Source organism: Montipora capricornis, chromosome 10 (genome assembly GCF_036669925.1).
Source record: "Montipora capricornis isolate CH-2021 chromosome 10, ASM3666992v2, whole genome shotgun sequence".
Taxonomy (NCBI): Eukaryota; Metazoa; Cnidaria; class Anthozoa; order Scleractinia; family Acroporidae; genus Montipora; species Montipora capricornis.
Window position 1 is genome coordinate 9,524,314 of NC_090892.1, and position 20,000 is coordinate 9,544,313.

Below are 20,000 nucleotides of genomic sequence, written 5' to 3' on the forward strand. Positions count from 1 at the left end.
CCCCCTAACCCCCCCCCCCCCCCCCCATCCCGGAAGCTTAATTAAATCGACAACTGTTAATGTTGGGAAATTTGTTTCGACAGATTAGACGAAAAGTACAGTTGACGATAACCGGTAAGTTTTGCGGGAGCCTGGGAAAACAGAGACAACAAAGTTAGTAACAATGATGAAATGGTATATGAAATAAATCATATGTGAACTGCGGATATGAAATCAAGTGAACCCCGTTGAAGACCTGAATTTTTCAGGCTTCTCTACGCAATTGCAAAAATTGCGTTCATAACTGCGAAGATCATAGCTTCACTTGATTTCATATCCGCAGTTCACATATGATTTATTTCATATACCATTTCATCATTGATTCATTCCTCACGGGACCATTAGAACCCACAAATGACCAGCTCCCAACGCCAGTGGCTTCATAGCTCAGTTGGTTAGAGCGTCGCACTGGAATCGCAAGGTCACGGGTTCAAATCCCGTTTAAGTCCTGAATTTTTCAGGCTTCTCTACACAATTGTAAAAATTGCGGTCATAACTGCGAAGATCATAGCTTCACTTGAAAGTTAGTAACGGCGGACCATAAAACAGGAAAATTCCAGTTGAAATAAACAGGTGTATTTTTAAAATAAAGGCTTAAAACCTCGATCAGTCACTGTTTAGTTAACATAGTTTTGAAATCCAAAGAAAATTTTGTTTTTTGGTCATAGTAGCACTAGCGCAGTCATCATCCCCAATAATTTTTTGAGCAGGCTAACCGCATCTTATTCCTAAAATAACATATCTTGTAAGCTAAGTTATGAAAATGCAAAACTACGTTTGAGCCACTACTTCTACGATTATACGATATTGTTATAACAGTTGTACCACTAACACTAGAAGACAAGAATGAAAAAGGGCTCAAAACCGAATCGTATACTTTTGCCCTGTACGGAAAAGTATAATGAAGAGGATAATGATTTCGATAATGATGACGATAATGATGATGATATTGACAGCTTTATATGTACATAGAACAACCTTCATCAAGGCTGAGAGACGCATTATTGGGGTATTTGCTCCCGACCTTTGAAAAACATTAACTCTGGCCAGGAGTACGATATGATCCGTTCTCTTTGGTTACTATAGTAATTTTTATGGCAAAATATTTCACATTACCTCCATCCTTATTCTTTCCTGTTCCTGCCTGGCACGTTGTTCCTTCTCTTCAGCTAAGCTTTCGTCATAATCCTTAAGTTGCTGCAAATGAGCCATATGTTTCTTCATTTCTTCCTGGAGTTCCTGTGGTTGAACAAAATGAAAACTATCAGACAAAAAAGGAGACAAAATCGAGGCAATTAGCAAACAAACGTGTTCGGTACGAATGTACAAGGTTAGTTATGGCTGGGGACTCGCTCCAGTTCATCGTGTTTCATAAATGGTATGATAGTACGGGCGCTACGAATGGCTATTTTAGCGGGGCGTATTCTACAGTACGGTCCCCTCGGCTGTATGGCCTGCAAAATTTGAAACTTTGATGCAATATTTTCCAGCGAGCTTTTCATATTTATGTGAAATAAACTTGTGAAATCTTGCAGGCAACGATTTCAAAAAGCCAATAAGATTTATTCGTTTTTTTAGATTTAGGCATGCTGCTTATTTGTGGCAATTAAACCCTCCGCTTGACTTCCACTGGTTTCCTTCCTCGCTTGCCTTGTTACCTCAGAGATACAATAAATATCTTACTAACTTCGTTTTCCCGGTCCGTACTATAAGTTACAGAACCTTGGTTTGTCTCAGTGTTAATTTATGGTCCGCGCGCCTCGCACTTGGGCCATAGATATATAAACAACGGAAAAAAAGACTTCGAACTTGGTTAGTAAGAGTTATGTAATGATAATGATTAAATGGCTTTGTTAAGTTCATACGTCATAACTTAGTTAAAAAAATAATTAGTCTTGTTGGTGTCACAATTTTGACATTTGATCAACAGAGGCAGAAGGTGTCGATTAACGCAAATCCCAGATTAAAAATTAACCAAGGAGTTTATTTCTCTACTCCCAAGAGCTTTTCACCGCTGATGTTTGGCAAAACTTTACATTAGGAGAAGTCAATCTGGAAAAACAAAAATAAGCAAAAGAAACTTTCACCCAAAAGTTGAAAACATGAGACAAAAGTTTACGCTACTCCTGGATTAAGTTAATCGGTTTTCGAACAACCGGGGCCAGGTCCTTCCAAATAATGGCCAATCAGATTGGGCCTGATGAACGTAACTCTCCTGATTGGTCCGCAGCTAAGTACACTGTAGCCGGCGCGCGAGGGATTGCCGGTGCTAAATGAAAATTCATGGTTCGTGCCCGTTTTTTCTAAAAAAAGTAGTAAATGCTGCAAAAAGCAGTTTACAAAAGCAGGATGGTTGCCATTACAATGCGAAAACTTCATATTCCCAAGTGGAAATCAGACTGCAGACTGCAGTCTGGCCATCAATACTTACTGGATGGAACTCGTAGAAAACCTGAGCACACACATCCTTGGCTCCTCTAGACTGACTTTTGAAGCCTTTTTCAATGGCCGAATAACCACCAATGATCTCAGCAAAGCTGACTGAAGCTCCTCCTTCGCCGGTCAGTAAGCCAAGAATGGGATCCAAATTTTCTTTCTTCAAACGTCTCAAAAGAGCAACGCACTCTTCTCTGGTGAGGTCATTGTTTCGTTTCTGCAATGTTACCAAGTTATTCTCCATGTTCTCCTAAAGCAAGACAAAAATAACCCACAAAATACAAATTAAACTCCTCAATCCTGGAGGCATAAACGAGCGCTTTGTATTTAACCAATATTTTTACTTTTCACATGTCAGCACTTGCAAATCCATTGATTAATATCACAGGCAAATTTATCTATTGAGTGATACACCGCGCCTGGAAGAAGGCCGGCATTACGTCCTTAGAAAAAAAAGATGCTCGAGCCCCCTTAGCTATCCAGTCACACTCAGAAACTGAACCCGAACTTGTGATCCAACTAAACCGCTTTCACTAGGAGTTCACTACGATATTGAATTCTCCGTTCGGTGCTTCCGCACACACACAAAAAAAGATGCACTAGGCGTAATGCTCCGACTTCAACTTGTGTCAAATTTCAAAACCCAAAGTTCCCCGATTCACTCTGAGGAAGAGTAAATGTTCTTGAAAATCCTCAAAATTACTTCTTCCCCGGGACACCTAGTGTAATTCAAGGAAGCAGAAATAAGGTTTCCGAGGTTGCCGTTGGAACCATAAATGTGAATTAAGAGTATAAGTATTTTGGATCCCTAAAATCAATAACTATCTGTTGTTTTTACCTACCATCAACTCGTTCAGGTATTTTTCACTGCTTTTAGCGGACACTCCAGCAGTTTCTGCCTGGAACACCGCCAAGCCTTCTTCAATAGCTTTTTTGTGCATTTCCCGAATGTCGTCACTGTCACACGGTAATTTGCAATCCTTCAGTTGAGTCGACATTGCTTTTTCATAAATCTGTATGGCTGCCATTTTTGCTTCGGAACACTTGGTGTGAACGAACGTCTCCCATGCGCTCTGTACACTGGGAACTACCCCAGGTGTATTCAATGCCGCAACGTAAATGTTAACCAGAGAGGCAAGAGCTTTAGGTAAAGAAAGGAAAATACAGTCCACTTGTCAACGACATAATGTTCCGAACAACTGCATTCTGATAAGCCTATCTTTCAAAACTTAGCAGTTGACGCCGTTTAAAAGTTACTGTAATAAGGATTAACTGAGAGCTTTAGAGAGTTTATGCAATTCTTAAATTTCTCTCTATATACTTTTATTCTTTTTGTTCCTTGTTCATTTTTGTTTCTTCTTTGAACCTTGTAACATATGCATTACCCTCCCATTTCCCACCTCAAATATAGCTTTGATAAATTGTAAGCTAATGTATTGTATATGTACGGTTTTAACTGTTTTGTTGACGTTGCATATTAGCAGAAGTTCGGAGCACAACTTTCCGTCAATTTTTTTTCAAGATTTGCCATGTTTGGTATCAAACGTTTGAGCATAATGGTCGTTTTTATACCGTGCCAGAGAGGCATAATTTATCTAGCAGAAATGTGCATGCATCTATCATGTGTACAGACGGAACGCCAGACGCATAGATCCTTGGCGTACATTCCTAATTAATTGGGAGTTTAAGCAAATACGACGGCTACGGCATCGAAAACGTCAGTCCAAAATATAACTTAGCGCTATCGCAAGTATTTCCCGATTATTCCGTCTTGTTCACCTTGCACAACACAGGCGAACTATCCTGTAACCGAATGGGTACGAGCGGTTTTAAAGTCACAACAGAAAATGACTGTTTCATTGTTATATGCTCACGTTGTCGTCAACACCTAAAATATGGGGATTTCACGTTGTTTTTTTGTGGAGTACGCCAGAGAAATGTGTGTTGCACGTGCAGCACGAGTATTTTTCTTTTTTTTAACCAATAATGTTCTTGCTTCGTGGCGTTGCCCGTAGCTGTAGCCATAGCCGTAGCCGTCGTCTTTGCTTAAACTCCCTAATGCGTCTGTTTACTCCGTCTGGTGTAACACACACGGCACAAGACGAGTACAAGACGCCTGCGTCCATACTAACTATCTCACTAAGTGAGTCTCGGGAGGACGCACTTTTATGCGATGGCAAAGCTGAAAAGTCAACTTGAATTACCTTCACCAGTAACATATTCTCCATCATGGTAACTCCTCTTAGGAGCAAGCTTGGCTCGCAGTAACTCTTTAAATTCTTGCACCCCGCGTTTAAACGATTTGTTGATGTCGTCTTGAACTTCTTCGCGGTTTAAGTTCAACACCACTTCCGGCTCGGACGATGGCGGAGGAAGCTTGAAAGCGTCAAAACCAGAGAAGAAGTTTAAGATACTTTCAGCAATTTTATCCGCATTGTCACCCTTTGACTCTGATGACGATTGGAAAACCTACGAAAGAAAATAGCAAAATAAGACGCAAACTTGCAAGGCTGAGTGGAGTCCCTTTGATTCCAGAATCCTCCAAGGTTGACGGGAAGGGAGGGGAGGGACAGCAAGTCCTAATGTTTCACTCTATGTCTGTTGAGCTGTCGAAAAGGTGGAACAGGAAGGCTTGCCCCTTTAATAGGTCCAAAAGGCATGAAGTCTTGTCCTCATTAACTCAGATCAAGGAAGGAAACGCAATACGTTTTTATACGTTTTGTTGAGGTGATCACACGAATTCGAGTTCAATTTGGAACAATTACTGCAAAAAAATTTCGAACGCTATTTATGCCAAACTGTTGCAGGAGAAAATTCGTGTGATTATTTATTAATGATATTCATGAGAAAATTTCGAGATCACATTGCATGATTAAAGAAGGAGCAATCGCGTGAAAACTTCGCCATCCAGGACTCTTATTTGATTGGCTATCTGGGACTTTCTTTGATCATTTTTGATCTTTGATCAGAATGCTTGGTTTCCTTCGTCTTTTTGCACTGTGTTACGTGAAAACTGCATTTTTCTTAACCAATCAGAACTGAGTAAGTGAATATTATTAAGCGTATTACAGTACTGTATTAAAGCACAATCACTACATGTTCTCGATCAATCATCACTTGCAACATTTCCGTAATCCAGCGCGTGTCAAATATATGGCACCTCTCCTTCACTTGCTCAGTGTCTACCCTTTTCAAGACGTATTCTTTTCTATTGCCTACCCTTTTCAAGAAGTACTCTTTTATATTGCTGCAGTCTTTTGGAAGGGCCAGCACAACATCTCTCAACAACCAAATGAAGTGTGGAAAGATTTTGTGGAATAGATTCGCATCGTCTCGAGTAGCGGATGTTCCTTTACGTTGATCATGATCAGTTGATCGGAGTTGGATCCGTTGAGAGAGCTTCAGAATGAAGCTGGGGTGTTTGTTAACGAAAATCATTTCGGAGAAATTGGCAAATGAACAACAAAATCACTTTTCTCCTTGATGTTTACTCTTTATGTCACCTTGAAATCATCTTTTCGTGGCCGTTTTATGAGCACACTATTTGCGATATGTAACCTTGAGAACACCATTCTGAGATCCTCTCGGCTTAAGCATTAAAAGGATGTTTGTGCCATTTTTTTGCGCTGAACCAGTCTCTAGAGCTGTTGCAATAGCTGCGTCCTGACCTAAGAAATTCGATGTGCTCAGAATAATTTCGGTATTACCGATCATCGATTGGTCATTAACATATACGCATATGAAATAGATCATATTTAAGAATTATTGGACGAGGTTGAGCAAAATATCGTGATTTGTCAGTGGCGAGCAGATCAATAATTGAGTTCAATAATTGTTTTATCATTTGATGACAATTCCCAACAATTAAATATTTTTCGGAAACTAAAAGCTCAGGAAAGCGAACTGCCTTTTTTACACAAGAGCGTGGCTTCAATTACTCATGAGCAGAATATTATTTGCAGCAAAACACTTATTTGTAGACAGTTATTTGCAGGTCACGTGGTGAACTCTGGGCCAATGAAAAGGAAGGAAAAAATACATCGAATGATAATTATTAATGACGGCCTAGAGCCTCTGGGAAAAAATACAGATGGATGCCCTCTACAGGAGTCAAACCTACGATTTCTTCCGCTTAGCTATGGGAGACTCGAGCGAGGTAGACCATTCAATGAAGTACAATCGTCTCGCTAAGCTACAAGGACTGAACTTGTCATAGATGGAGTAAACAAGCTGAGGAATGGTAACCCTGGAGAACAAATAAATATATCGATTTATCGATAATTACTCGGAGATACTCGTAAAAGTCCGAATTACTGTAAACAAGCTAAGGGTAAGTAAGAAGAGAAGAAGTTACCGACAAAGGCTACAATAGGTTTACCGGCCGGACTGATGAGGAGACTCAACGGCTTCACGAAGGTAGTTTAATGTCCTACCAACTTTCCTAACGAGACGGCGTTTCGCAAAGCCGCTTTCCATGTCAGGATGTTTAAACACCGGTAGCCCAAGCTCCAGAACGTTTAAGTAATGTTGTAATTTGAGCGGACAGTCACGATCAGTAGATAAATAATAAGGGTTAGCATGACCTCTTGAAGAACATACAGAGAGATGAAAACAGCAAACCTAAAACCCACTGGAAAAGGGCGAAAGTGGCCAAACTACACCACAAAAACACTGATAAGGTATGAAGAAGACAAGGTATGGTAAGGCATTTTTGTTCGATTCATGTTCTTACTTGTCCTTTCGATTCCTAAACACGTTTGTAATTTCCATGCAAACCCTTACAATTTACCTAACTGATCGTGACGCTCAGATTGCAACGTGACATAAGCGTTCCTAAAACTTGGGCCACCTGTGGTTTAAACTGAAGAAACAAAACTAAACCTACGGTAACTCTCAAAAGGATACTCTAGCCCGTCAAGGTCATTCCTCGTTGGTACACCAGCTGAATTGTAGATCATCACTGAGGCAAGCAATATGGTCAAAGTGAAGATGCAATGATCATCGGAACCGTCGCTTGAAACAGCATCGATCCCTTCTGAGTCCAGCAATACGACTGTCAATTCCTGACCATTAGAGTCCTGTGTAAGATGTAATCAATAAATGAGTACATAAAAACAAACATGAGTCCAATCTTGCGCTCTACTTTCTACTTTCGATGCTATGGATGAAAAGCTGAATTTTTAGTTTTTAAAGAAATTGTGGTGCTGCGTACTGAGCTGAAAGAGTAAATCACGAAAGTTTTACTTTTATCCAACGAGTGCACAAAGGTCAAATCATCACCACGAGAAGATTGAATAGCCTAACATTTCGAGCGTTAGCCCTTCGTAAGAGTCCATTACCCAAGATTGTCCCCATCAGCGTCAGAAAAGTGTCCATTTTAAAACCAAGTTTTGCGGGAAAATAAACAATGGACCAAATAGGCTAAGTAAACTCGATGTTGTACCCAATTCATAAGGGGTTAAGATTCTTTGTGTACTGTATTTGTATTGTAATGTAGCATTCACGTTTCAATGATAAGGAAATACCTGGAACAAAATGTTATATTCCCAAAGGGTTTGAATTGGGTACCGCATTGAGTTAGCCTAGTTGGTCTATCAGTATTGTTTATATTTCCGCAGAACTTGGTCTTAAAATAGTCACTAATCTGACTCTGATGGAGACTAGGCCTATTTGGGTAAACCTTACTCTTGGGTTATAGGCTCTTGCCCTTCGTCAATTAATTCGACCTTCATCTCGTTTGCTAAAACCAGATTTCGTGGTTGGCTTCTTAGTTACCCGGAAGTTCTTCAGTACATAGATACACTAAGATAGCGTAAAGTGGAATAGGCTAAAAGAAATATGATATATATGCAAAAAGATGCGAAGTAAAAACCAATCAGGGGAAGGTGAAACCAGGAGGGAGTCCCTACCTTAAACTTCTCAGGCACGACCCACATCCAGATTCCCATTGTCTCCGGGTCAAGAAAGTGCCCCAATGGAAAAACCTCTCCTTGGTCAAAGGCTTTACTCAGAATGTACGATTTACCTCTTCGGCAAGGACCAGCAATTGACACAACACAAACGGGTCCTAAAAGTATTAATAACAAACGAATAGATACTTTTAAAAATGCAAGCTGCACTGAAAACTGCACAACGGCGTGAAAAACAACACAGATTTAAGAAAATGTCAAATTATTCTTCGAGGGTGGGGGGGGGGGGGGTTAATAAGTTCACAGATGATCGGCGGATTTGTCTTAAAAAATGCTCGGATCTCAGATTTTGAGGAAGCAGTTTGCGGATTGGCGGATTTTGAAGGCTCAGCGGATCACGCATTTCTTTAATATTTCAGCGTTGCTTATGGATTTTGTTTGTTTTGAAGTGAGGATCGCGCAAATTAACTTCGCGGTCTGTTTTAACTTTTTTTCTGCCTGACCTTACAACTAGACTAGATTACAACGGTTATCAGTAACAAGCACCGCTCAACGACATTTTTCATATTCATAAAATCTAGAGAACAGGAGAATTTTACTTTCGAAATATGAAAAAGCGTCGTTGAGGGGCGCATGAAACTGATGACAGCTGTAACACATCTTTGACCGTCAATGTAATCGGACTCCAGAAAACTCTAGAACCCCAGGATTTCGGCTTCCGACCAGAGAAAAAGCCATTGTCCTCACCAGACCCTCACAATCGGCACGGTCAACATCGAGGGTCAGGTCACTGAGATCATTGAGACAAAGGCCCTCGATTGTGTCACTTTTTTTTTTACCGAGATGGTGCCAAAGGCGATGACTTCCTTCTTTAAAGCAAGTCTCGGTGCTGCGTCGATTCCAGCAATTGGAAAAGCGTAGTGAAACTACGCGAGAATGTGAGGTTACTTATTGACTTGCTACACTGGGGTTTAATTAAAGAGAATGGAGTCTGTTTTGTCCGCTTTGTCTTTTCCTGATCCTAACCTCCTCAGCTGCATGACTCTGGATGTTGAACATCTACAATCCACATGCCATGTGAAACACCCACTGCCCTCCAAGAAAGAATATTGTCAAGCCTTTGGGAACACAATAAAGGAAACTACTCGGAGGCGGTTGCATGTCCTCCTCTACTTTTTATTACTTTACAAGTGAAACCAGAGCATGACATCCCTCTTCCTTGTCCACCATCCATTCTTCCACTTTCAAACGTAAAGCTGTCGGAAAAGGAAGTTGAGGAAATGCGCAACTACTCACGTGCACATGGAGCTGCAGTCAGTAAGAGAACAAATCTCTCAAGAAACAACGATGGCACGACATGGAACTATGCTGGAGATTATCTACCAGAGACATCGACATATTTCAGAGAGAGTGAATATGTCCGGACTAGCTGAAAGTCCTGCAAGTACGGCAATTTGGGCGGAACGTTTAGATGAGATGCCCGATTGTGACAGAGATTTATTTACGCTCACCTGAACTGACTACAAACAGTAATCGCGCAATTTTAGCGATCACAACACTACCGAGTCTACAAAACAGAACCCTGATCACCTACATCTTAAAACGGATCATTCCTACAACGAACATAGAACTTGAATGAACACTGACGATGATGTGACTAAATATGACAGCAGCTCTGACGAGGAGGAGACGGAAACTGACGTTTCAGAACTCGATAGAGGGCCCACGTTCTTGTTAGGAACGACTACGCGATTTGGGCGCTAAGTGCGGATGAACAATAGGGTAATTTCATGACAGGTATTTCTTTAACGTCACTTAAGTTACTGAATACTCTTAGGTGCTCACTTCTCTAACAGTACTGCGGATTCAGATTTTTGTAAAAATATCTGCAGATTGGTGATTTTTCGAAACGTTAGCACGGATTGACGGACTTGCTGACCCCTATTCACCCCCCTCTTGTTGAGTTGTAATTACTGGCTGTGTCACAGCGGGATCGTGGATCGCGAAGCCTCGACCACTCTACTGCTGGCCGCAATTGTCTGAAGCATAGGTAGTGAGTGATATACGCTAGAAAAATCCTTTTCCATTGTATGATCCATCTCAATTGGGTTCCATAGGGCTTATCTGATTTACTTGAGGCATGGTCTTCACCAAGCGGCAGTGTTGAAGTGCTATGGCTCAATATAGTAACTATCAGCAATAATTTCTTACGCGAGTTCCTTTTTCTTATTCCCCCTTCCCAACTCGTGATTCCATCCGCCCACTCGTGGTTAAAGCGCTTACTACAAATTAAGCTGAAAATTTAGAATTATTTCAAGTTCTGCTGGGAAAGTAATCCACAATGCCTTCTTTAGCCATTTTTCAGACCTTCAGTGCATGGAAACTTGAAAATAATATAGGTGCACCATTTTTTGTCAAATTACAATCCATTTCCTCCCTTTCTATCTGCATTATAATAAAGACAGTTAATAATGTCAGTGCAGTAACGATGTCTGATGACTCGAATTGCGCTAGGCGTTCTTATTTTTGTGGACCTCCAAGATTCAACGACATCTTTCAGTAGTATTTTACATAATTAGAGGGAAAAGCATATAGCGTGACTAATACTCTTTAGTTGCTGCAGAAATATTTATTTCAACAGAGCTGTTATAGCAAGGTGCACAGAAATCTTAACCTGCGATCAGGCTTTCTTTTCTCTGAACAAAAGAACGCGTGATCACAGGTTAGTTTGAGGAAGGAAACTCGGGCTCAGGGAAGGGTAGCACAGTTGGTTAGTGCGCGGCCTTGGTGCAAGAGGTCCCGAGTTCGATCCCCGGATCTCACATCCTTGTTTCGACTTCTTTCCTTTCAGTGTAGCCTAAGTATAGCTTTACATACCCTTAAAACGGAGCACTGATGGAAAGAGCGGGGTAATATGAGCGCACCGTAGGTTTCCTGGGAGAGTACTTTCTAGAGAGTAATGGAACTTCCGACGTTAAATAAGGTGTACCTTTGCCTTTGTTGAAAGCAACGCCGCATTAACAACAACGTCAATCAATCAATCAATCAATCAATCAATCACGTGTGTGAAAAGAATGGTATCTTTCGGCAAACATTCCACTCCCTTTTATGGTTCAGCCCCGGGCGTTGAAGAAATTATATACAAACGAGTGAATTATTGGTCATACCACATTAAGGTTAGACTTTCGGAGGCGGTACAGTCCTTATTCTATGTATTGTTTTTAGATGCACATGAAGCCTTCAGGTTGTAGTTCCTATCCTACAAGACTTGAAAGTATAATGCATTTCCAGATGTCGTAACAAATCTAGCAACTTATTCTAACTTATTTTGAGACCCCGAGCGTTGGTCTGTTTACTAAATGGACCCAGCGGCCTCCTGCAAAAAAAGTGTTCCCTGACCAATCCAGTAAAGCCTCGGCTATATTGCGCTTGTTCAGTGATCCCATCACTATTTTGTGAGGTTATTGTTGGATTGCTCTTTAAGGACACATACCTTTAATTTTCCGTAATTGGTCAAGTGCTTCGTCAATCACTTTAAGGCTTTCCCTCTTCTCTTTATCACGGCTGTATTCGCCGGTCTGTGCATCCCATTTGCAGTTATTTGGAAGACACAGAGGAACTGCACAGTTTGTACTAGTGGACATAGTAGCTGGGGTTTAGTCAACTTTCCTCTCAGTCTGTAAGAAACAAACCGGCAAACAAAACTGAAAACACAAGTTTTTTCCAACGCCACTCTAACGCCAGCGCCGTGCTTCACTCGAACTTCATTCTTGTTTGCATTTCGGCACTATGTTTGAAACAGGTCGTTTCAGCATAGCTTCTGTAAGGGAGCGGAGAAATAGTCAAATTTCGTGTGATTTTCAGAGACAAATTCGCAGAAGAAACGGTCGATTTCGCGGGAATTTTGAGACAAATTTCGCTGGAAAGGGATTGGTTTGCGCTGATTTGACAAACGTTTTAATGAAAAAGACGGCGATTTTGCCAACTTTTTTGTGGAAATGATAAGCATTAGCTACGGTGGCTCATAAGGGACACACGGATTTTTTCGTCGCAAGTTACTAACTCGCGATGACGTAACTTGCGATCGCAACTTATAACTTGCGATCGCGACTTATAACTTGCGATCGCTACTTATAACTTGCGATCGCGAGTTATAACTTTCGATCGCAACTTACAACTTGCGATCGCAACTTATAACTTGCGATCGCAACTTATAACTTGCGATCGCAACTTATAACTTTCGATCGCAACTTGTAACTTGCGATCGCGACTTATAACTTGCGATCGCAACTTATAACTTGCGATCGCAACTTATAACTTTCGATCGCAACTTGTAACTTGCGATCGCGACTTATAACTTGCGATCGCGACTTGTAACTTGCGAGTTAGTTTCAGTATCAGTTACATGAAGCATGCAACACCCGCCATCTTTGCTATTAAGTACTCAGACGAAAAGGCATGCTTCATGTAACTGATACTGAAACTAACTTTCAAGTTAACTTGCGAACTTGCGATTGCAAGTTACAACTCGCGATCGCAAGTTATAAGTTGCGATCGCAAGTTACAAGTTGCGCTCGCAAATTATAAGTCGCTATCGAAAGTTATAAGTCGCGATCGCAAGTTATAAGTTGCGATCGCAAGTTATAAGTTGCGATCGCAAGTTATAAGTTGCGATCGCAAGTTACAAGTCGCGATCGCAAGTTATAAGTCGCGATCGCAAGTTATAAGTTGCGATCGCAAGTTACGTCATCGCGAGTTAGTAACTTGCGACGAAAAAATCGATGTGTCCCTTATGAGCCACCGTAATTAGCCTATGCAATAACAGTCATAACAACCGACTGCTTATCAATGAGGACTGATGATTTTCCCGGAAATTTTCAGCGCTGCACGAGGTTCTATTTAAGAGAAATCATCATTTACTCTTTCAACATTAATATATTCTAAGAACGCCTGGTAGTTTTGGGGAGTTGTTACGAAAGTTTCAAGATAAATTTGCAAGTATACGGCCAGTAAATAGCCCCAACAAGCAAGAAAAGTTTCAAATATGTTGTACCGACATGTATTTGGTAAGATTTCTAGCAAATTTCGAGGTATTTCACGTGTTTTTGTGAATTTCGCGGGATTTCTCGACTCCGTGACCACGCGAAATATGAGAAGCCCTGTAAAAGGTAACGCTCATGCCGTTGTTTCTCATACAGAATGTGTATCTCGTTATTCGGTATTTCTAGGCATACAGAAAAAAAACTCTGGCATTCTCTTGTTCAATCCATCTCGACCGCGGTCGATAGATGATGATGATGTTGATGATGAGGTATCTCCAGTTAAGGGTGAATGGCACGATCTAATAAATAATGACAATTTGCTTCATAGCATTTATCCGCTGCCTTCCACTTTACTTAATCGACAGCGCTGCTACCCTTCCAGAGTAGAATATCGAAAGAAGGGAAGAAACCGATTTACTTCCGGTTTGGAGTTTTTGGTTTGTGTACATTTCAGTTTGTCGCCATCTCTCACTCGGTTTCTGAGAAATAAGCAGGCATAGGAATCAAAGGGCATGCGTAACCGAATCGTTTGAGGATCACGCGTTGTATTGTTTGGCTCAAAGGTAAAACGAAAGTGGAAGTGTTTACAACTTCTTCTCCCGGAAGCAGCGGAAGTAACTTCGAGAAGGATTAGAATGAAATTAGCTGCTTTTTCTTTCAGTTTTCCCCGTCGTTACATTAACTGTTAAGCAACTGATTGATTTTCCTTCCTAAGATAAGGAGGCGTTTGCTCTCTATGAGCCTGTTATCCGATCGTTTGTCTTGCAAGCGCTAACTAACAAATGGTCTACTGAGGCTAGGCTTTCACAGACATTGTAAAGAGTAGCTTATAAATTCTTTTTGGGTATTCATTCCACTACTAAAAGACTACTAATTAAACGAAGAATTCATACACTTAAACTTCGTGGTTAGTCACACTTCGTTGCCTCCCTGTTTTATCCTTCGAACCGAGTAAACTTTTCATTCGATTAACATTCGAATTGCCTCGCAACTATTATTTCATTTTACTCCCTTATGCATCTTGATCAAAACCATATTGACTGGGAAAACGTTTAAAAACTACTCTGTAAAAAACTGACAACATAAGAGAACTCACCTCGACTTAGCTGATCAACGACCTGGAGACGAAATGAAACAAAAATCGATCGACTGGGCAAGATGACTCTCTTTCACCAACGGGACTTTCCCCTTTTCTGGGAATTACCACTTTCAGGATGTTTCAATTTCCTATTTCGCATGCGCCGTAGTCACGAGGCCTCTGTTAATTTTTAGGTAGGGGCAAGGGGTCGATTTCATTTGCTCGCATCATCCACAAAAATAGTGTAAAGACTAGCTTTGGGTCAAACAAAAAGCAAAAGAGATGGATCATACGAGTGATAAATAATTCACCATAAAAGTCAACTGAAGGTTCATATCTTAATTTCGTTATTTCGAAGTTACTGAGAAAACACAGGAACTTTCGCTTCCGCACATGACGTGACATTCCCGGAAGTCCAGGCCGGGACATTCCCCGTTCTCAACAATAGGTTTAACTTTTCATCAGCCACAGCAGTAAGAACTGAACGTATTACGGAGCGTTTCTGTTGTCAGAGACCAATCGTAAGTAGTATGGAACACAGAAGTAACCTTTTGGGGAAAAATGTTTAAATTGTGTACTTGGAATAACATTTCCTTTCTGTAGCTCTCTTAATTAACCATGAATACAGACTTAAAAATAAACTTTGGCATATTATGCTTTTATTTTCTGCTATTATGCTAATGCTTAATCATCAAAAATTTTGCTATTATGCTCTTATTGCCTTGCTAAAATGCTCGAAAATTCCCTCAATACATAACACAATGATACACACTTTTTTGATTAAAATAATAATAATAATTTTTTATAATTTTTAAAAAAATTGTCTAGTTTTGGCTAGAAACCTCTGAAATATATATCTTTGGCTGTTTCTCGTTGAATTTTATCACTTCAGACAAATTTCCCTTTTTCATGATACAAAAATTTTGCTAAAGTGCTGGCATTATGCTCGATGCTTTTGCCTTGCTATTATGCTCAAAAGAATGCCAACATAATGTGCTAAAGCCTACTTAAAAACGTACTGCGGATCCAGTTAACATCATACGTTACTTTGTAAAGCACAGAGAATGTTACATCCAACTGAAATAAATGTTTGCTGTATATACATTTAGGTTGGTTCGCACATGATTTAAATGCTTGCTTTGTTCTAAATTCGGCCTAAATTAATGAAAAAATATGAGAAATCCATTCCTACAGTTTTATGAATTGTGAAGCACTCCTGTTTACTATGCGAACTGAGGGCGGAAGTGGATGTCACGGTGAGAGAAACCGAATGGATTGCTTTCGTTTTCGTAGATTATTTGTGTCATGAATTTGGAAAACAGAAGATTTGCAGAAAAAGAAAGCCATTCATCTAAGGAATTTTGCCCTCTGTGGTGTTCATTAGACAACAGCCATGGATACATGGAGGTTGGGCTGTTTCATTTTCTACTTGTTGCTTGATTGCTTTCGTTTTCGTAAATTATTTGTCTCATAATTTTGGAAAACAGAAGATTTCCAGAAAAAGAAAGCCATTAATCTAAGAAATTTTGCCCACTGTGGTGTTCATTAGACAACAGCCATGGATACATAAAAGTTCGGCCGTTTCAGTTTTCCACTTGTTGCTTGATTAGCGTGACCGTGACAAGTTTACAAATTTCGAATTGCTTGTGTCCCCGGGCTTGTGTCCTCCGCCGGTGAGCGAAATGTTTGGCAAGAACTTAATTTAACGAAAGCCATCCAAGAATCTTGTACTTAATAATCTTGACTTTGTTGTCAACGTTTTGGAAGCCATCGTGGTGTGAAATTAGAACAGCAATCGACACTCTAAAATATGCGTCAGGACTCACTCATCTAAGAACTGCCCTACCGTCAGTCAGTTTTAAATTCCAGGAAAAGAGATTCCCTGTCCCCTGAAAAAACTGAGGTTAGCATTTTTTGTCGTTTTTTCATTGAGTAGACCACGAGCGGTGCTGACTTCGAATTTACGTCATGTTTAAAGCAATCAAGCCAACTCCTGTCAGACCCCAGAAAAGCTGCTCGCAAATGAACCATTTAGCAACTATTCACAGACATGGAGGTGAATAGCTGCCACTAGCCACCGATACCACACAATATCCACCACTAGCCACCGATAATGAGGTGTTTAGTTGTTTTAGTATATACTAAAAAAACACTTCATTCCACTTTATTATTACAGAACGGGCTCTAGTACACGAGAGCAGCCAAAGCCAGGGGCTTAAATAGGGTTTTCCGATTTAGCGGAAGTCCTACGGAAGTGGAACTTTACCGATTTCAAGTTTACATGAAGGAATGTATATGAATAACTCTTTAAATGAAGTCTTCTATCAATCAAATCAATCACATTGTCAGAAGCCTTATACTCACCGGCGGTGACCTTTGTGGCTCACATTTCCCATTGTAATAGTACGTTTTTCAATTGAGTGTCGAAAGTAATTAGCGAATTGCTTTGGTTTTGCACTACTTCACTCAGTGATTGGTTGAAATTTCTCGCGCCACGTTTTCAACCAAAGTGCAAAACTGGGGAGAGGAGACCAGATTACGTGATATAAGTTCCATAACCAATTTTTGAATAGACTAACTCAAGTATTTAGAAAATGCAGTCTCAAATTGTTTTTAAAGTTACTTAATGTGAGGCTGTTGCGCACTGTTAATGGAATATCGTTCCAAATAACAGGTGGATCCTGCCAAGTGATAGCAAATTGATACTTGTGACTATTTTTATGAATATTAAAACGTGAACGAGTCAAATAATCGTGATATTCATAATTAAAATGACCCTAGGGATTGAGGAAACAGGAGTAGGTAGAATATTGTTAATATGAGAGAAAATAAAAGCAGCAACATCGAATTTAAAGGGGCTAGGACACGCAATTTTAGGCAATTTCAGCACTAATCGAATGGTCGTAGAATTAACTAAAATATCAAAATAATTGTTCAAAACTATAGAAATACTCTAACAAAACACCGGGAAGCCAAGAAGGGACACGGATGGACAAAACTGGAGAGGATTGTAATGGATTGATTTCGGTAAATTTGAAAAACGTCGGCCCACCTTTTTTCAAATTTTTATCAGTTTATATCAAAATGTCATTTACACAGCTGGAAAATCATTCTCAGTAGTTATGTGGCCTTGATTATTCTTAGAGAAAATGGGTTTAGTAGGTGTACGTGGAGGAGAAAAAGTAATTATACGGATGGCTTTTTTTAAAAGTACATAAAGTGGTTCAAGGTACGTAAGAAGCATATATAGAAGCCCAAATTAGCGTACAACAATTGATGTAAGTCAAGAAAAGAGCATTATATAAAGTTTTCAGAGTATTCAAAGGTAAGTATCCGTTCGCCTCGTCTTGCATAAAACTCCTATTACCTAAGAGACTTCATCACAGACAGCAGGGATATGCGGTTTCTAGGATAAATTTTCATAAATGATAATTCCAAGAAATTTGTCTTTCTGCACACGTGTGATGGGGGAATTATTTATTGATATGTTAATATCTGAGAAGTTAATCTGTTTACGACGTGGGTGAAAAATGATGAATTTAGACTTGGCAGGATGGACAGGGAGTTTGTTAGCATTAAACCAAGATGAAACACGAAAGAGCTCTACATTAAGGATGGTTGCTAAAGTAGCCAGGTTATTATGACGAAAAAAGCTATTTGTATCATCAGCAAAGAGAATGATTGACAGGAGGTTTGAGACATGAAAAAGATCATAGATGTATAAAAGAAAAAGTAAAGGCCCAAGGACTGAACCTTGGGGAACCCCACATACAACCGTATTATATGTAGAGGTATGGTCATGTACCATGACACACTGCTGTCTGTGAGGTAAGTAGCTAGCAAGCCAGGTTAACGGGATTCCTCTAATTCCATAAAAAAATTGTTTATCCAAAAGTATTTCATGTTAACTGTATCGAAAGCTTTCTTAAGATCTATGAAGACTCCGACAGTGTACTGCTTGTATTCAAAACCTTCATAAATATTATTGACAAGCTCTATGATAGCCATAGCAGTAGAGTGATGAGGTTTAAAGCCGTACTTGTAATGATTAACGATATTGAACTTTGTGAGAAATCCTGATCGCCTGAGGTAAAAAAGTTTCTCGAGGACCTTAGCGAGACAGGGGAGAATAGAAATAGGGTGATAGTTTGAGAACAGAGAAGTGTCATCGCTTTTAAAAACAGGAAGAAACTTTTTTGCAATTTTGAGTTTATCGGGAAAACATCATGCTCAAATGACAGATTACAGATATATTACAGATATGAGACAAAGGGGCAGCTAGTAAATCGATTGTTTCTTTGATTTGCATAGAAAGACCATCAACACCCTCACATTTGCAAGTTTTCAGAGAATGGACAATAGAAGGAACCTTATAAGGAGTAGTAGGATTGAGAAAGAAATAATTGGCATAGTGACCAACAAGAAAATCTTTATGAGAAAATTGAGTAGAGGTAACTTTACTGGCCAAAGATGGATCTATGTTAGCAAAGAATTATTAAATTTAGTTGCTATGTGTGAAGGGTCTGAACAGATACCTGAACTATCTTTCATGTTTTTGAAATGTTGTTCAGACTTCTTTTTAGATATAATCTGCTTAATAACTGACCAAGTCTTCCTCAGGTCAGAGCTGACAGAGACTAGTTTATCATGAAAATGTTTTTTCATGGCAACTTTTAATAGGAAATTGTACTTATTTCGATACTTGTTATATCTAGATTTGTTAAATGCAGTAGGGTTTGTTTGGAATTGTTTATAGAGAAACTTCTTCCTGTTACAGGATACAAAGAGACCTTTTAGAAACCAGAGTTTAGAAGGACGGCGGCACTCATGGTATAAAAGTTTAAGTGGACATGACTTGTAGTATGCTGACATAAGAAGGCTAGAGAATGTATCATAGGAATCATTATTAGAGTCAGAGTTATAGATTAGAGACCAATCAATAGTTTCCAATGTAGATCTGAATGCTGCAATTGTTGTAGGATTAATATAGTGAGATAATATAGCACAGACATATGATTTTAACTCATTTATTCCTGCAAAGATTACAACATTTTCGGGCGCAAATTCCGCGCGAATTGCTCGGAGGTGAATAGCAAAGGATATCCGGAATTTGAGTAGCCAATCAGCGCGCGTGTTCAAAGCTATCCGCTGTTTTAGTTTCTGTTCAAGTTTATTATTTAGTTCCAGGAACTACAACGAGTGACCTCCGAAAATCTTATTTCAGTCATTTGCAAAATGTCCAAGAACAGCTGTGCAGTTCCGTTGTGTCTTCCCAACAACTGCAAGTGGGATGAGCAGAATGGCGAGTACAGCAAAAACGAAGATGAGGAACGTTCCAGCCTTTATGTGACTGATACAGCACTTGAGCTACTGAAAACTATCAAAGGTATGTTTTACGAGACGGGTATCTTTCAGCCCTGAAAGGCCGAAGAGCGATGGCATCTCTGCTGACATCAAATCACGGGGCATCCAAAGACGGATTTCAATTTTATAATT

At 39.8% G+C, this 20,000-nt stretch overlaps 2 protein-coding genes across 5 annotated transcripts in view; one reads left to right on the forward strand and one right to left on the reverse strand.

Moving 5' to 3' along the window:
* Positions 1-14,669, reverse strand: part of LOC138019221 (guanylate-binding protein 7-like) — a 15,987-nt gene extending 1,318 nt beyond the window's left edge. The window contains exons 1-9 of one of the 2 annotated variants that reach the window (XM_068865942.1): positions 14,523-14,669; positions 11,878-12,061; positions 8,385-8,542; positions 7,381-7,553; positions 5,695-5,887; positions 4,680-4,944; positions 3,318-3,616; positions 2,471-2,725; positions 1,156-1,278 (exon numbers count right to left, since the gene is read on the reverse strand). In XM_068865942.1, coding sequence (XP_068722043.1) covers positions 1,156-1,278; positions 2,471-2,725; positions 3,318-3,616; positions 4,680-4,944; positions 5,695-5,887; positions 7,381-7,553; positions 8,385-8,542; positions 11,878-12,028 — 1,617 coding nt within the window. In that variant the 5' untranslated portion in view covers positions 12,029-12,061; positions 14,523-14,669. Of the gene's footprint in view, positions 1-1,155; positions 1,279-2,470; positions 2,726-3,317; positions 3,617-4,679; positions 4,945-5,694; positions 5,888-7,380; positions 7,554-8,384; positions 8,543-11,877; positions 12,089-14,501 lie in introns of both variants that reach the window. The other variant, XM_068865943.1, reaches the window with a different exon arrangement.
* Positions 14,670-14,888: 219 nt separating this feature from the next.
* The window catches only part of LOC138019220 (guanylate-binding protein 2-like), a 23,260-nt gene continuing 18,148 nt past the window's right edge, over positions 14,889-20,000 (forward strand). For 2 of the 3 annotated variants that reach the window (XM_068865938.1, XM_068865940.1), the window contains exons 1-2: positions 14,889-15,025; positions 19,729-19,890. In XM_068865938.1, the coding sequence (XP_068722039.1) occupies positions 19,740-19,890 (151 nt within the window). In that variant the 5' untranslated portion in view covers positions 14,889-15,025; positions 19,729-19,739. Of the gene's footprint in view, positions 15,026-16,288; positions 16,408-19,728; positions 19,891-20,000 lie in introns of those variants that run through there. The other variant, XM_068865939.1, reaches the window with a different exon arrangement.